Genomic DNA, 19,267 nt, shown 5'->3' with positions numbered 1-19,267 from the left:
ACATGATTTGGCCCCCAAAATTATTGGGCACTTCGGGTAGGGCCCCAATGGTCAGTTTTAGCATGATTGTAGCAGTTTGGGACTATCCCACAGGAAAATTCCGAAAAGTGAATATTTTCAGTTTTTAGGGAGTCCAATGGGGAGGAGAGAAAACTCCATGTTATTTTTAATGGACGTTTTCTTGGGACATAAAATATCATGATGAAAATGGGAATAGGAATTTAAAATTGGGTATGATTGTAGGTTCATGAGGTGCGAGGTCGTAGACCGAGCTAAAATGGACCCCTCTCCTTGTGCTCCTTTGTTTGCAGGTCCATTCGGCTGAACTTGGGCTTCGCTGAAACTAATCATTTCAGCTACCCCAAATACTATTAATTTGACACAATATATATATATATATATATCCAGTGGACTCTTTTTAATTCGAAGTCCAAGATGACACGAAAAAACTTCGAATTATGCAAAATTCGAATTATCCATCAACACTCATTTTCACATATATAACAATAAACAAACCTAACTACTGTGCATCAAAAACATATTTATATGGTGTAGACTTTACCTTTAAAGCAGCTTATTATTTGCGTGATCGAATACCGCAAACTAACAAACGACTTTAAGGGGGGATGTCCGTGTTTTGACTGCTTACGAGATATTTACCAACCCACGCTTTGCTATTGCTTGCAGAAGTTTAATTTTTGATCGAGAGATGTGTGTAGAATTTCAGCATCTCTGTATTAATTTTTGTCCTCTATTTTGTCGTTCACGTATATGGCATGGGCTCAATTTTTAACACAGCTCTAAAAGTGTTTGTACCTTTTTCTTGGAAACTACCGAAGGGATTTGTTTAATTTTTATGCCACGAACCCTACAAATAGCTGGCAATGCTACTGAACTAGGATTGTTTTTCTAGGTTACATACAAAGTCAATATATGTTTTTCTTGTTCGAAGAATTTTAATGATGTGATTTTTTTACTTTCACCAAAGAGTAATCGAGACAAATAAAGGAACTATGTTATAATTCTAGTTCAATAAATGGAGGTACACATAGGTAAGACTTGTGCAAAATTTGATTACTTTATCATTCATAGTTTGTGAGAAAATGGTACATGTATGTACACAAATGCAATTTTGAGAAATTAACAGTTTAAAATTTACAATGGATTTTCAGCAATAAGACGAATCACAACATTCAGAAAGGATCATAACCATTTTATTCGTCTTCAGCTGTTTTCTTCACCCTTCCTACACGTTCTTGTCTTCATTCTTGATTCCTTGATTAGCTTCAGAACTTCCAACTCAAAATTTGTTATACGTTTTCTGTGTATGTCTCGCAGTAGTTTCAAGCTGTATTCACCACTTGAAATTACCATCTTTTCCAGAACACCGTTTCTTCATTCAAATACGCTACTGAAACACAAAACAGTATCATACACTGCAATTTGTTCGAATTTAGAACTTTCAAATGTAGTTTTTTTTCATATCGTTGCCATATCAGTGCATTGCAAATTTCATTGGGGTTCTGTGTTTTCCTATGTAAACATTTTTCCGAAAAGGGGATCCACAAGAGCTCTGTAGATAGGTGTGATAGCATCCATTACTGCAGCAGGCAACGAGTGCTTACTTTTGTAATGTTCTTCAGTGGCTTGAGATCTGTAATACCTATTCCTTTGGGAGAAAGCATATGCGTTGGTTTCTCGTCAGTTGAATGTTTATGAAAGTAAGTTGCCCACACTGCATTCTCCATCTTCTGAAGGTTGCCAACGTTTTCCTTGATTGCTTTCTCATAATATACCTGTAAGCTATAACTTTCTTTGGAATTCAGTCTACATTTACCTCCTATTGGCTAAGTTTACTAACACAGACTAATAAGGAAAACAAAGAACTTTGAACGCACAAATAAAAGTAAGCAAAATGGAAGTAAGTAATCTTTTTCTAACGCCAAAGGAAAACTATATTTACTACATCATTACAGAAGAATGGAATGTTCAAACAAACTGAAAACTGAAAATAGATATATTTAAGCCTCAAAATACAACGGAAGTACATAATAATTTGCAGTTCTCGAAGGGAACCTGATGTCGTACGAACATGAAACTTATGGCAATAAAACTTCAAAGACCGTAGATTTTGAAAATGATACTTTTCAAAAATGGAAACTTTGACCCCAAACACGGAAATCCCCCAATTAACTCCACACAATTCAAACTACGTGTACAATGGAAAATATATTTACGTACAACACTACAACATACATTGATTAGAACAAATAATTAAACACCAGTAACAATTCGAATATTTTGTTCTCACTTTTAAGAAGTCGTAAACCTCATTTGCTTAAATTTGATTGTTTTTGTACGGTAAATAAATCTGGAATTTCATGTATTGCGTGGAATACGATATTAACAACATTTCGTTGACTTTATCAATAATTCATCTTAAATTGTCAACCAATTCTGAAACAAGATGAGACTGGCATATATTTACCAATGTGAGTGAAATGTGAAAGTTTGATATAAAAAACAAAACCTTTTATAATACGTATTAACTTTTTTTCTGCTATGATGATACATACTGTTAGGTTGATAGTTTCTAAAACCAAATATAACATCATAGCATTGTAAAATTCGCTACATGCTTATATATATATATATATATGTAGGGTATTTCCATACAAAAACCGTCAACGTTTTGGAAGGTGATTTCTGATACCAAGAAAAGACGAAAAGTATAGACCAACTTTCAGGCACGAATGCTCTTCCTTTTTAAGTTGCTGAAAACATGAAATAATGAAGTTTAAATGTCCATAGCTCCAAAACTGTGGGATCCACCGTAATCTGACCAAGACTTTACTTAGAAAGGAATATGTGTATTATCCCAAAATACATGTTTCAGAATTCTGCGGTACTCACGCAACAATTTTTATCAATTCAGTTTGGCTACGGGCATATAATTTGAAGTACTCACCAACTAGTTCTATAAAAACTGTTGCTAATGTATCGCAGGATTCTGAAATATGTATATTTGGATAGTGCACATAGTACTTTCTAAACGAAGTCTTGACCTGACTACGGTAGGTGTCATAGTATTATAGCTATGGACCTTTGAAGATCTTTTTTTACTTTTTAGGCAGCCTATGCAGGAAAAGATTCATTTGTGTACCGAGGATGGTCTATACGTTTCGTCCTAACTTGGTGTCAGAAATCGCCTTCCAAATGTGGTCTTATTGTTTTGAAACATCCTGTATCTATATTTGACTGGTTGTGATTCTATCCGTCTCTTCTTCTTTTTCCTTTTAGAATTAATAAAGGAATCGTTAACCTTGAAACATTATCCTAAGGGAGAACATTGTTCTCGTAAGTGAAGAAAGTGAAATATATTCAAAAGCCAATAAATATACATTACCTTATAAGGGTCTCGAAATTATAGATCATAAATAAAACTGTCTAGTAGCTACCTAAAATATCTAACGATCAGACTCTAATAATAATTGTCAGTGTCTTATTGGCCTTCAAGCACAACAAATAAAGATACTTCAAATGTTTTTTAATGAAATACTGAAATCAAAAATGCAAACAGTTTACAAACTATAATCCAACAGTATTATAGAAATAACGATCCCAAGTTGTTGCTCCGTTTGAAGATTGAGAACGGCACCACCTTCCAGAATACGAAGTGGTTATTTCCTATAAGAGTAGGAAAGCCAATTTACGAACGGTGCACTTTCTGGATTTTACTGTGTGGAATATATAATCGTCTTCATTATTTATGTAATGTTGTTTGAACTATTGGAGACTATTTCCCTATTAATAACTAACATTTCTAGATGTAATTTTATTTATACTATTCATAGTATTTATTTAGTTGAAAGTAACGTTTGCATTCTTCCTAGTCGAAAATAGGCTATATACGTTTAATATATCAACAAGAAAAATAAAACTGATGTCTCTTTCAGGTACATTTAATTGGCATTATTCATCCGTATTGGCTAATGAAACAAGAGTCGATTTCTTAAGTTTCGTAAGTATAAAATAAATATACTAATGTCGTAGTACACCATTGTCGTATGGACACTATTTTTTTTTCTAATGGTTAGCAAGGAAATATGATAGCCATTTAAATATTTTCTAACATGCTTGAGGCTTACTGGATTGGTTTACCAAAACTTACGAAACTCTTAATATTATCTTGTAGAATATATATTTAAGAATCCGTAAATTACAACGTGAGCATATGTTATACTAGCGACACCCGATGCACAAGAGGTGAACGCTCTACCACTGAGCCACGCTGTCCCTCTTCAATACGAGAGAATGTAAAAAAAATATATTACCGCTTATAAACCGGGAAAATCAAATAAAATTCGAGATAATACAGTTTGTTAACTTTGCACAAGAGTTATCAAACTGAAGCTATTTTACACTACAAAACAATGTGTAATACGAATAAAAATATCAGTATTGAAAACGAATGTTTCCAATTGCGAAGATGCTTTGAAAGAAGTAAGTGTACGGAAAGTGATTAGGGAATTATGATCTCTTATAGACCAAGATTCAAAATGTACCAATGATTAAATAGTGTTTTAATAAGCTTGTACAAATAATCCAGTATCTTGTAAGTGTCTAGGCATCAGAACTGTTCAGTGCTGTTGCATCCAGCAACTTTCAGTTATGATCGAAATAAAATAAATTAGAAGGAATATTTGTTTATTCGTAATATTTGTTGTATTTTACGTTTAAATATACGATATGCAATTATAATATTTCTTCGGCTTTCTAATATGACCCATTGTTAGTTTTACTACCGAGATAATACTCCATAGATTTTAGACAATACTACCTAGATAATGAATAATAGACTAGTTTTCATGTTTCTATCATATTTTAAATATAAAGTAAAATATTAATTAAAGTAATTCAAATACAGTGGTGTCCTGATTACCGAAGTTTCGATTAATCGAGGTTCCGTATTATCCGACAAACAAATCAAACAAACAAAACAAACAATCAAAACAAAGAAAAATTTAAAAACTAATCCGGTTACGATAAGCAGTCTACAGGCTTTTGTTTCAGCGACAGACCAAACATAATAGTGATATAAAGAAAACGACTCTGCTCAATTTCACCCAATTAAGCTACCGAGCTATAACTATTGCAAGTGTTGAGTTTCACTTTGAGAAGGGAACAGCAAGACGATATGGCACCAGCTGACAGACATTATGATGTTGCTATGTCTGCTCAATATAGTGGTCAAAAATAGAAATGTGTATGCTAAACAGTACCTTATTTGTGTTGTAATTTGTATTGTGTTTAACTTATGTACATAGCAATATCAAACTTATTTTATTTACAATATTATGACTAATTCCTTACATATGTATGTATGATTACATGTACGGTGCTGTATGTCCTTTGTCCAACAAAAATAATTAATACAATAACAATGAATGATCTAATCAAGACCAATAAAGAATAAACAACAATAATAAATTTAGTATAAAATTTTCTACGTACCCATAAGTGTTAATCGAGATTTAGCTTATCCGAGTTAGATCTGGTCCACATTAGCTCGGATAATCGGGACTCTACTGTAGATTAAAATGATTGAACAATCTTCTAGCGCCTTCCGCTGATAAATTCTAACATTTACCAACATATCGAAGTAAGAGCTTTAAATTCATATGTTTCATTAGATAATTTAGTTGCTATCGCCTCACAATATTATACAGGAAATTTTAATGGTACGTTGTATAGCGCATAGAACGAGGTTGTTCTTGGCCACATTCTAGATGATAAGACGAATACCGCTTTAGTACGAATTTTGCACCGCTCTTGATTGATTTAATTTCAGTCACGTGATATTCAATTGCTTGACTCATGAAAAGTGTAAGAGTCTTGGAGTATTGAAATAGAGAAAAGTAAAGCTGTAAGGAAGAAATTGGTCGAGTGCTATATATGGAGTGTTGGACTTTATGGCTCAGAGACTTGGACATTACAAATGTTAAAGACAAAATATTTAGAAAGCTTGAAAATATAGTGTTGGACGAAGAGGGAGAAGATAAAATGGACAGAAAGAGTAAGAAACAAAGATGTTTTGAAACGGGTAAGAGAGAAGAGGACGCTTCAAGCCACCATCCTTCGTAGAAAAGCCAATTGGATTCCACACATCTTAGGAAAAAATGTTTTCTTCATACCGCCTTAGAAGGAAAGATGGAAGGAAAAAGAGAAATAGGATGAAGAAGAACACAAGTGATCGATGATTTGAGAAATAGAAGAAAATACTGAGAGTTAAAAAGGAAGCTCAAAACCGAGAAACATGAAGAAACATTTCCAGACCCAAACTGATAATTAAGAAGAAGAGAAGAAAGAAAACCACATTAGTCCCAGGACTTGCCAAAAGGCAGAATACTTAATAATAAGAAAGCAGAAGTGAGTTGGAAGTGAAACGAAGTAGAATGCAATTATATCTGAAGAGCTGGAAGTAGACGTAGAGTGGCTCAAAGCACATAGGAAGTATGGAAGATATTGTAGGAAGTGCTTTTCCCAGATTTATTTCTCTCAAAAGACTGTATTAAACGCAATTGGAAGGATGCCACAGGTGAAAAGGTTAACTGTGTGGAACCATTTTCTTTTACTACACTAACTCATTGATTGAAGTGACTTGAGTATGAGGTGAATAAAAGCCAGTCAATGAGGAATTTCCTGTGTAAGAAGGATTTCTTCTTGTATCAGAAATTTCCCCGTGTGGAATAAATTTTTCAGTAACATAGAGAATTATTAAATACAGTATCATGATGTTCTAGTGTGCTTACGCTGAGCTTTTGATGTAAAAGATAACACACGTACGGATAGTTAGTAGTTGTTTTATTCAGTGTTTTAGTGCCTCTAGGGTGTAGTCGAAAAACAAAGTAGCACCTTTTAAACCAATGTTACAAGTTGGTATATGCTCTACTCATCACACTTTCTTTTGTATAAATACCCTGCATATTTTTGGCGCTAACACATACAAGTAATTGACATTTTATTGTCCTCCCGATCTCCAGCCACCCCACTGTAATTTCTACGACTTATGATAATACCATCTCAAAATCTACCATGACAAATCATGAACGACTATGCAAACAAAAGCACGAGACTCAATAACAGACTGTGTCGCACGTACTTTCCGCGAAGCATAGGAAAGTGAAGAACCATTTCCAACATATCTCTTGAACACCAAAAATATCCAGTTGTACAACACATATCGATCCATACAGTTTCAACATATCTCTTGAACACCAAAAGTATCCAGTTGTACAAACATATCGATCCATACAGTTCCAACATATCTCTTGAACACCAAAAATATCCAGTTGTACAAAACATATCGATCCATACAGTTCCAATATATCTCTTGAACACCAAAAATATCCAGTTGTACAACACATATCGATCCATACAGTTTCAACATATCTCTTGAACACCAAAAGTATCCAGTTATACAAAACATATCGATCCATACAGTTCCAACATATCTCTTGAACACCAAAAATATCCAGTTGTACAAAACATATCGATCCATACAGTTCCAACATATCTCTTGAACAACAAAAATATCCAGTTGTACAAAACATATTGATCCATACAGTTCCAACATATCTCTTGAACACCAAAAATATCCAGTTGTACAAAACATATCGATCCATACAGTTCCAATATATCTGTTGAACACCAAAAATATCCAGTTGTACAAAACATATCGATCCATACAGTTCCAACATATCTCTTGAACACCAAAAATATCCAGTTGTACAAAACATATCGATCCATACAGTTTCAACATATCTCTTGAACACAAAAAATATCCAGTTGTACAAAACATATTGTTCCATACAGTTTTTCTAAGTTTTAGGAGACTTTCTGTAAATGGGCAAGAGCCGTTTTGGAACTGTACGGCACGATTAAAATATACAATTGCTAAACATGGAGGATCAAGAACGATTGACGCTCATTCGGATGAAGTTTCATAAAGTTCTCGAAGTCTGCGGTGGAACATTATAAGATTGGTGGTTTGATTAAGAGATCCACATTTCATAAGAAAGAAGATCCAGTGCAATTTCCCTTTGTTATTACTGTTTGAATTTTTCAACTATTTGAAGGATATTATGTGGAAGAAAGGATTGCAAGTAATAATTAAGCAAAGTGAAAATAATAACATTTCTTTCTAGTTATGAAAATGTGAAAAATAGCTTGAATAGTCAACGATAGCGCATTAGAACATGCTAGAAAGTTTGCTATTAATGGAATGGAATTTACAATACCGATTCTGGAGTACGGAAAGAACCATGCCTTAAAAGTCAAGGCAAATATATTTTAGAAACCATATTTTCCTACTGAAATTTATACATATGTTTATATAAAACAACATATAACTGGCAGCAGGAGGAGTATATCAATATATTCAATATCAGAGGAGAATTCAATATCAGTATATAGTTTGTTGTTTACTATTTCATATGACTGACGTAGTTGTTGGTTCTTTTCAAACACCACAAGAAAACAGCGATTAATTAAGAGATGACAGCAAGTTTCGTGATTGCAAAATTAAGATTATATACCTCGCAAAACAAACAGAATAAAGTCTTTCATAGAAACAATTCTGCGGTGTATACGTCATCTCAACTTGTAACTCAAGAAATTATAGCTATTTACTACTTAGCACAGGCATTCCTTACAAGTTGCTCCATATATGCCATCAATACAAGTATACAAAAGCATGTGGCTATTAACAAAAGAAAAAATGTAATTATCATCATTGGCTTTATTGAAGCAATTCTCAATGATACAACTTGCAGCGTTCTTACTATTCCCATAAACAACACATATAATATAAAATTAATGTAAGAATAGACAATTTTTATTAACAAAACGGATTTAGGGGGCTTGACGCAAACATGATGCAGTCAATATATTATAAAGACCGATTCCAATTTCACCTTGTCATGGAAGACAGGTAGAACAGATCAGCAGGTAACTCGACTAAAATTTAGTCACTTAGTAAGTTGTAACGCCCCCATCCGCAGCGTATTGGAGTAAGTGGAAAGTTTAAAAAAATCCAATAAAGGCCGCAGAACGAGCTTTACACCAGACACATCAAATATGCGCTGCTGTTTTGTTTCAGTTTTTCGAAAATTCAGAGAGAAATTTACACACATATCAGTTAATTTTTTTAAAAATAAATAACAAACAACACTTTCAATTCAAAAACTTTATTACAATAATATTACAAATTATGAAGTTCTCTGGTCTGCAAAATTCGGGACTAAATCCCATTAGTCGCTTATAACAACTCCCAGTTTGATGTTAGTTAAAGATTTGGTCAATCCTCAGGCGAACATTAAGAAAATAGTTCAAAAACTTTATTCCAAATAGGCAATTGTAATTTAATTTTCAATGGCCAATCAAGGACCTTACCACTACACTACTAGTGTTATATCTTCTTGTAAAAAATTTGTATATTTTAAGTCAAGCATCAAATGCGATTTACACATGTTCTCTTTGAACAATTTAGTTTTCTGACAAATAAGAGGTCTTACTTCCGCAAAATTTCGGATAAAATAAAATCAAGAAATAGGAGAAAGCAAAAATTAATTCTACGAGAACTTTTAAATTCGTTAAATACTATTATAGGCAGAAAAATAATCAATATTCAAAGAGTAAATATATAAATATATCGAGCAAACCATCAAACTCAAACAGCGCAAACAAACCCAAACAGCTCAAACAACTAACTTTTTTACATTTTACAAAAATTAATTTCATCACACGCCCGGAATATCTATCTCAGAATTAACCTTATATAGAACCGGAAGAATAATGAACCGGAATATTCAGTTTCAAGAACATTAAACCTGTAAAGAAACAAATAACCAATTATATTGCGAAGGCTTTGGGTACAATCCCGCTGCCTTTTTCTCTCCCCCGGATTTTCAAATATTAATCGCGTCATTTGTTGCTATTTAATTCTAACCGATTGTGGAAACAAAATCACAACCCACATTAACACTTATGAACTAGGACAGGACACACTACAGTCAAAATAAAGTAAAATCAACTCACCTTGTATCATTCTTAAGTTTTTACCTCAAGTTCCTCGACATTGCAGGCCGTAATTTCTCCAGACTCAATAAGAAAGAAAATGAGAATAAACCAAGGTTTAGTGAGTTTTAGTTTCTTCCAAATTAATTGATCTCAATTCTCGCACTAAGACAAAGTGAAAAAAATAGGATGTGAATCCTCAATTTTCCGCATGCAAGATTTAAGCAATCCTTATAATTACTACCCGTTTTATGCTTATGAGTAAACGAGAAAAATGACTTTCTTTCATTCTCTTGAGTCTAATAACCACAGGAAAAAATGAATCAAGCCTCCCCTTCCGTCTTTTAACAAGACTTCAGTTAACTCTGAATTCACAAAAACTTGAAAAATCAAGTATTCGAAGCAAGCACCAAACTTATTTTCAGACGTAACATAATTCTCACCACAGTTGATTATTCTCATTTCGCTTTCCTGAGACACAAATTCTGCCAGCAAAAGGAAACTAACTCAAGCATGATAGCAATCAAAAGACAAAAATTCAAACGACCTCCATTAAAGCGCTGCCCATTTAAATCCAGCAACACAATATCGATGCATCCAGTATCACGATTCAACCACAAGTCAGCTTGCTGAAGCGAGCTGCTCGCAGGCGTCGAACACCGAACATGCGCAACGGCCTACCAGTGCAAACGCAAACGACCTTGGCTGAGCTTGACAGAAAGCAAAGGAAATCTTCTCATATTCGATATCACTATTTAATCTTTTTTTTCTCTCGCTCAATTCTTTTTTTTATTTTATTTTTTTTATTTTTACAAGTTTTTATCTTTCCTATTTAATGACAAATAGATTCATAATTGAACAGATAAAATATCTAAATACACAATACTTATTATTTTTTTCCTGTAACCAGTCCGTTACGAAGTGAGAAAGGGTGAGGAGAATAGGTTCTGCCAGACAGCGAGTATAGCAAAGTACATGGTAAAAGAAATCATACATTAGAACTCTTCTATTCACCTATGGCCTCGACATGTATGTGATCAATCCATTCTGTGAAGAGAAATGAGTCTCGTAGGAGTATTTTTGAAATATTTTTGACATTTAAGTCTACTTATTGCCATTCTTGGCCTACCTTTTTCCTTGCGATACACTTGCGATACACTTGCGATACACTTGCGATATACTTGCGATACACTTTTGTTCATTTCCAATTCACTAACAGTTTATTTGCAGTCTACAAGTGGGTTCAGTTGGCGTAAACTGTCGCTTGCTTTAGTTCTCCAGATTCATACGGTCATTGATTCGAATATCACGTGACTGAAAATCAACCATTCGGAAGCAGAAAAAATTCATATTTCAGGTCTGGCCTTTTTCCATCTAAAAAGTAACATAAACTCCAGGGTCTACCTACTTTCTATTTTTACCAATCATCACACTATAATAGAAATATATATGTCTCGTATTTCATTTTCTTTTAATCTTGGAGAAAATTAGTATTTTTAAACTAATATATTGATAAAAATGTACATTCCCAAAAATGGAAGAAGAGTTTGCTCATCTTAAGAATAAGTGAATTAGATAATATAATTTTTCATGGTTGTCTGTCAATTATTTAATAAAGTCGATATAATTCTTTACAGCTTGGAAGCAATAAAAACCATTATACTTTATATTTTATCTTGTATTACGTGATTCAGGGAGCTTCTGCACAGGATTTTACAGGGCGATTCACTGGCGAAAAAGGAAGAGGATTAATGGTACGTCCCTTGGGTAACGTTCAGTTCATGAGAGCATAAATTCTGCAATACGAATAAGGACTAATCCACATATTTGTAGAATAACCTAAAGTGTTAGTTAATTATGTACTTATCTAGTGCTTCTTCATTGTGTCCACCTAACATAAGCAAGAGAAAATATTTTGCATTAGCATTTCCTATTAGCATTAAATGTTTTCTGATACATATAAAGGTAACCAAGAAAATTCTGTCGCTGTTTGTGGAGCCCTGTGTTCAATTGGCCCTCACACGGTCACTTGACTGCGAATGAAAATAAGGCAAAGGTCAGTTGTTGATGTGGAAACATCCAACATACTACTTGGTTGTTGCAATTCAGTTACACCGTGACCTTCCACAAGGACAGGGTGAACATGGGATCTCTACAAAGCGTCATAAGGGCGTGTATGCTTTAGGAGTTCAAACTAGGGTCAAACGCGGCTGTTGCAGGGGGAAAGATATGCCAGGCCTTTGGTGGGGGTATCGTGGTTACACGGACAGTGTAGCGTTGGTTTAACAAGTTTAAGAACGGCGATGAAACACTTAAAGACGTCTCACGTGCGGGAAGACCAACACATCTACAAAATGAAGATCTTCAGGCAGCAATTGAGGCGAACAGTGACCAGACATGTGAGGAACTGGGACTATAATTCAGTGCGAGTGGAGAAACCATTCGTCAGCAACTCCATCAACTTGAGAAGCACTAGAAGTTGGGTCGATGGGTCTCACATGATTTGATTCCAGGCCAGAAGATGACGCGAGCAGATACCTGTGTTCCTTTGCTGTCTCGTCTGAGGAAGGAGCAATATCTGAACAGGGTGTTCATATGTGATGAGAAATAGATCCTGTACGAAGCTCCACGGCACCGTCATCATTGGTTACCATCCCACGAGCCGGTTCCGAAACAGCAGAACCCAGCACAGCACCAGAAGAAAATCGTCCTGTGTGTTTGGGGGACTGCTCTTGGCATCGCATATTGGGAACTACTACCAGCTGGTCAGAGCATCAATGCAACTGTATACTGTAAGCAGTTGAGCCGTGTTCAAGAAAGACTGAAAACTCTCTATCCAGCATTTCTGAATTGCAAAGGGGTCTTCGTGTTACGGGACAAAGCTAAGCTCCACGTAGCTAAGATGGTCCGGTGCACCATTCTACGCCTTGGTTGGGAAACATTATTGTATCCACCATACTTCCCGGACATTGCACCGTCCGATTATCACCTGTTTCATTTCTTGGACAATTACCTTAGAGGACACCAGTTCAAGACCCTAATAGAGGTGCAAAATGCACCTGATACCTTTTCGTTTCACGGCCCACAAATTTCCACTTCGATGGAATCCATGACCTTGATGTGGACTATTCATGACTTTCCAGGTAGTCTTAGGTGACACATTGATGTTAGAAGGTAATGGGTGAAATAGCGACAGAACTTTCTTGTTTACCTTTATAGAATTTTCCTGCAATTCATGTAATGAATATATGAAGGGCAACTGGTTTTTTACTACCACTATATTTGCATGTAAAGGAATATATGTTTGCCTCACCTAACTTTGCGACCTGAAATATTTCCGAAATGACAAAAAATGTGACAAAACCTAGTCAGTTAAGAGTGTATCCATGTTTGGCTCTATAAAATTCTGTGAACAACTAGTATCCCCAAGGCTCCCAACATAGGGTTCTTGGACCAACTGGAAAATTTTCAATGGAAACCACCTTCTTCTATTAGAGATTCAAATTCTACGACCGAAACTACACAAATTTTACTGGAAGTACTTTATTGCTATCCTACTAGATGACGCTGTAGTCGCAAAAAAGGAATATCATGGTACGTACGTCATCTAACTCTGGAATCTAAAATATTTCCGAAGTTTACAAAAAATTGACAAATGTAGTTACTTAAAAGTGTACCTATGTCGGGAGTCTATAAAATTGTGTAAAAAAAAAAGCATCTCCACCGTCCCATCATATTGACCCGGGGACCAACTTCAAAATTTTACATGAATATCCCTACTTTTGCAGATTCGGATTTTGCCACCGAAACTACACAAATTTTACTGGAAGTACTTTATTGCTATCCTACCAGATGACACTGTAATCGAAAAAAGTTTAATATCATCGTAGGTACGTCACCTAAGTGCGACCTCAAATATTTCCATAATGACAAAAATATGTCAAATTTAATGACTTAAAAATGAACGCATGACAAGCGCCTATAAAATTCTGTGAACAATAAGTGTCCCTGTGGGTTCCCTCATAGGATCCCGGAAGCCAACTTGAAAATTCTAAATAAAAACCCTATATTTATTGCGCACTCTGATTCTGCGACCATATATACGCAAATTTTATGATTTCGTTATCATGATAGATGGTGCTGTAATCGCAAATGTCATCGTACAAAACATCGTCCTTTGAATATCATTGTACGTACGTCACCTAACACTGCAACCTAAAATATTACCGAAGTGACAAAAAATGTGACAAATCTAGTTACCTAAGAATGTACCTATTTCAAGAGTCCATACAATCCTGTGAACAAGTGGCCTAGGGATCTCATCATAAGGCCCCCGGGTCCAAACTTGAAAACATTATCCTTGGTTTGATGCCAGCTAGCATCAAGCGAAATTTATGTTGGACAAACACGTGTGCGTGAGATTTCTCGGATTCCTCCGTTTCCTTCCACTTTCTTCATTCCACCATTTTATTAATTTACCATCTGCTTTAGCTTAGCCGGCATATACGTGGGACGTAAAACAAAGATTTTTATTTCATTTTCACTTCATTTGAAAATTTTATACGAAAATCCCGAAAGTCCGCAAATTTTATTTAAAGTACCTTGTTGTTATTCTACTAGATGCCGCTGAAATCGAATTTTTTTTTTATAATCGTACGTACGCGACCTTACTGCGACCTAAAATATCTTGAAGTGACAAAAATTTGACAAACCTAATTTCTTATGAATGTACCCATATTTGGGGTCTATAATATTTTATGAACAACAAGTGTCCCCAGGAGTCTCTTCATAGGGCCCCGGCAGCCAAGTTAAAAGTTATAAATAGAAACCCTGTATTTTATTGCAGATTCCGATTCTGCGACCAAAAATACCCAAATTTTACTTGAAGTAATTTCTCGTTATCCAAATAGATCGCGCTGAAATTGCAATAAAACGAATATCATAGTGTGTGCGTCACCTAACTCTGCGACCTAAAATTCTCTGTGGGGTTGATTTGATTTTCAGTTTTAGCGTCCCGTTCAGCATCTAGGCTATATAAAACGTGGACCTCCAGTTTAAAGTCGAATCCGGACCACATGAGCTCGCGTTGAGAATGAAATCCGGGTTTCCCAGGTCAAAGGCGCGTACACAAACAGCGTCCACTCGGGAGCTCTTTTGTGGAGTTGAAAATAGCCATGTACCGGTAACAATACAAAAGTCTGTAAATCTTTGTATTACCAATATACTAAATTTCCCTCCTCTCACCAAAGGTGTTTAAAAGCTCGCTAAATCCATAATTTTGTTTAATTTGATGTCTAGAAAGGTTATGAAATTTTTAGAAACTATATATATCGCACCCCCTCCGGAAGGTTCGGGTCCCCATTTGTCGGGATTGCTATCCATCTTATGGGTAGTCCTGATGATATGCGTAGATTTAATAATGTTCGTTACACAGTCGAACACAAACAAATTGTACGTCATAACAATTTTAAAAATGCATTTGGAGAGTTTGTAAACAAACAAATTATTATATCCAGTGCTTAAACTCACCTTGAATAAATTTAACTATCGCGTTAACAGCCGATAGCGTAGTAACCCAATAACGTTCTTGGGACACTTTGTTTTATGAATTCTGTTTATAAATATAATAGATTTGATTATTATAATTTGGTCATCTGGCAACTCTTAACTTATGAGTCGATTATGTATAAATTTTTGTAATTGTTTTATAAGATAACTCAGAGAGAACAATACTGTGGCAAACAATACCAAAATCGTGTCGTGGCAAACAACACCGTATCAAACAACACGTAATCTTGGGGCTTAGGGAGCAGGCATTCCTCCATGGGCCCTGGACGAATGACAGATGGTATCAGTTGGTATTCGATCTTCCTCTCCTTCTTCGTATTTGTAACTTTCTTCAAGCAGGGTAGCATGCAAAAGTAGCAGTCTGTACCATGGTTTGTTGCTTCACGCGAAATGGCGGGCACAGCAAAACGCATAGAAAGGTTCTTCCCATGCAACCAGACATTGAGAGTAGATCAACAACTCGTACAACAAACGTGGGGAAGCCCATGATTTATCCTGGTCTCCAACACGACATCCAAAGTATAGTAAATATGCTCTTCGCACTGCAGCAGTCAATGGGCGCTTCTTGGAACCACAAATCACGTCCGCACATATATAGCACACACTGTCCACCGAATTTTTACAAACGCGGAGCATTGGTGCACTTTCCTTGAATCACTGACAATCCGCAATGAAAACAATATGTACAACAGCGTTAATGTTCTCATTCACTACTTCCAAACTGCTGGTTCACCAGTAACACAAACAGTCTGCCAAACTACTGCTTGAAGCACGCCACGAATACGATTAGAGACGTTAACTGGAGCTGGTTGCATCTTACAATCATTGTCTCATGTGACTCATGAGACGCTCGCACTAACTGTTGATAACGTACAACGTTGCCAAGTAGAATATGCAGCAAATACTTGTCAAGAACGACACTTTGTGCCGTGTAAAACAATAACTTCAAATAATATACTTATAATGTCCGATAACGTTATATGAAAAATATAAAACGCTAAATTACTCAGAAATCGGAACCAGGAGGGAATTATAAGTGCGATTTTCGCATTCTGTGACCAAAAGGCAATAAAAAACGCCTACTTTCGTTTGTGTAAAAAATAAAAAGTGAAAAAAATGTTGAACAGTGTTATCAGTGAAAGTAAAACTGTAGAATCTGAATATGATTAAGGCTACCAAGAGTGCACTAGAATTTCATTAACAAGCTCATTCAAATTCTTTACGTGTATGGCGACGTTATGACGTCACTGGGTTAGTTCAGGTCAAAACTGTTCACGCTTCTGACTGCTTTCCGTTCACAAAATCCGTACCAAGTTTAACAACTACTTTCCGGTACCTAATATAATGCAACGTTAGTTCCAAATCCATCGAGCTAGGAGTGACTGCCGTCGTATAATTTTTCTAAAGACGAGGTTCGATTCTCAGCTTGACCTCATGTGATTCAGATCCCACGTTACGTTGTAGATCCCCATCTCATACAACATCACTGCTGAACGTAAGTTTAAACTCAAATCAAATGCAACAAGTAAATAAAATTGAATATTCGAGGTCAGGTAATATTTTCCTTGTAATGATTTTTTTTTCGTATCAAATAGGACAAACGGCAGTACATGAGAACATAATTTCTGTAGAACATTCAAAAATATTCAAAAACCTTTTTCTTCAAAAATGATATACATGATTCTATGAAAATAGGTTGTAATACGAAATGTAGGTTATTTAAGGTAGTTTTGGAGTAGAACATTTGCTACACTTGCTAATGAAACTTTATATGTTCTTTCTAAAACAATGAAAACTAAAAATAGTAGTAGTAGTAGAAGTGTTAGCATTGCTACATTTGCTAATGAAACTTTATATGTTCTTTCTAAAACAATGAAAACTAAAAATAGTAGTAGTAGTAGAAGTGTTAGCAATAATAAATTTAGTTATGTTGCTTCATAAACAAATTGGGAAGAGGTCGGTAGTTAAATTAGTCATCCCCTGGAGTATATCTACTTTAGTCGATTTGTGATGATAATGTTATAGAGGCCGGATATCAAACTTGTGCTGAGTATTTTAAGGTTTAAAGTTGTTGCATATTTCAGATTATGTCTGGATTCAAATTCAATAAACATATTTGAAAGATGAAATATCACGTATCAATTCAAGAAACTTAAATTTTATCACATAATGAAGAATATTTTTGTTAACGTCCAATACCTTGTCCTTCGTTGCACTTTACGTTAGTATTAAAGGCTACTGCTTCATATATATTGTAGAATATCTCGTAATTTTTGCCTCATTATCTTCCACATTTTCAACTATAACTGTATAATTGTATAACTGTAACTATGGATGGAGTGATTATTTGTTATCTATTTATGTAACGAAATGTAGTGACGTAGTGCATTTTAAACTATACTCTCTGTTTACTTTATACCTAATGACGAATAGTTTAATTCTAAAGAAAAATAATATTAGTTACATTTATTTGCAGAAATAAAGGTAGTACCAGCCAATGTGCTGACCCCATAACTAAAACTAAAATACCTCTTACTATTCATAGCTGTTTATGAACTATAATGAAATATAACTTAATTTAATTGTGAGCTTTAAGACTAGTCCTAGTTTTTTGTTAATAGAAATATTACTCAGGAGCTGAGGGAATGAGGCAATTGTGTGTACAGTCTTGATGCTGGTGAAAGCTCGTTTGTAGGTGGTACTTTCTGAAATTTTCTTCCAATCGAAAAATATAATTTTTCTCTTTTATGCATTTATTGTTTCTCTAACCATGAGTCCAATATGATATTCTACTCTACTAAAAGGACTTTAAAAACTTTCGTGTTTCAGGAACTTAAAAATATCATGGGGATGCCATATTGGTTACAATGGATCGAGTGGTCAGTTTACAAATTATGTTTAGACTTAATAATGATTACAATACACGCTGCGGTAATAACAAATATCAGAGATACCGGCAGTGATTTTACTCTAATATGGTTCTTACTTTTCCTCTATATTATTTCCGGACTTGCATTTTGCCTTTTTATTAGCAGCCTTTGTGCCACAAGTAAGTATTGTTTTTTTTTAAAAAAAAATTCTATTCGCTCTTCAGAAAGTACTAAAACTGGTGTCCATCACCTTTTGGATCAAATATATAAAGATAATAGAGGAATCTAATATACGCATTTTGAGGTAGAAAACCGAAGGAAGAAAAGGCTGGTTCAAGTGGAAGTAAATCTGTGGAAACGTGTACAAAGTTTGAATAACAAATGTTGTTTAGCAAGTCGATGAAATCTGATTTATTGTGCATAACACTACATGCGAGTATGGAAGGTTTAGTACAAACAATCTACTGCTGCACTGTACATACCACAAACTCACCGTAACTGTACAAAGTGACGACCACTAACCTCTGTTGCACAACGCATAAGGAAATGTTGCATCACTCGCTCAAATATCCCGGGCGTCTCTTGTACAATCAAGTAGACAGCTTGGACTCTTGGAAACAAGTCATCCTTGGATTCTACTGTCAATTCATACACCAAGGACCTTCTTTTCTTTGTGATGTACTGAAAGAACTACTGAAGATTGTACTTCTTGATGTCCGCAAGAGAATGTGGTGCAACACGACGGATCACGT

General features: G+C 35.0%; 1 protein-coding gene across 4 annotated transcripts in view; it reads left to right on the top strand.

The window, feature by feature from the left end:
- Nucleotides 1–19,267, top strand: part of LOC145692671 (phospholipid-transporting ATPase ABCA3-like) — a 354,108-nt gene that overhangs the window by 56,192 nt on the left and 278,649 nt on the right. For all 4 annotated transcript variants that reach the window (XM_081768050.1, XM_081768051.1, XM_081768048.1 and 1 more), the window contains 3 exons: nucleotides 3,957–4,021; nucleotides 11,715–11,831; nucleotides 18,475–18,694. In XM_081768050.1, coding sequence (XP_081624176.1) covers nucleotides 3,957–4,021; nucleotides 11,715–11,831; nucleotides 18,475–18,694 — 402 coding nt within the window. The remainder of the gene's footprint in view (nucleotides 1–3,956; nucleotides 4,022–11,714; nucleotides 11,832–18,474; nucleotides 18,695–19,267) is intronic.

This window comes from Thermobia domestica, chromosome 8 (assembly GCF_964235325.1).
Source record: "Thermobia domestica chromosome 8, izTheDome1.hap1.1, whole genome shotgun sequence".
NCBI lineage: Eukaryota > Metazoa > Arthropoda > Insecta > Zygentoma > Lepismatidae > Thermobia > Thermobia domestica.
Note: the sequence above shows the minus strand (reverse complement) of the source record. Positions and strands in the feature narration are given on the sequence as shown.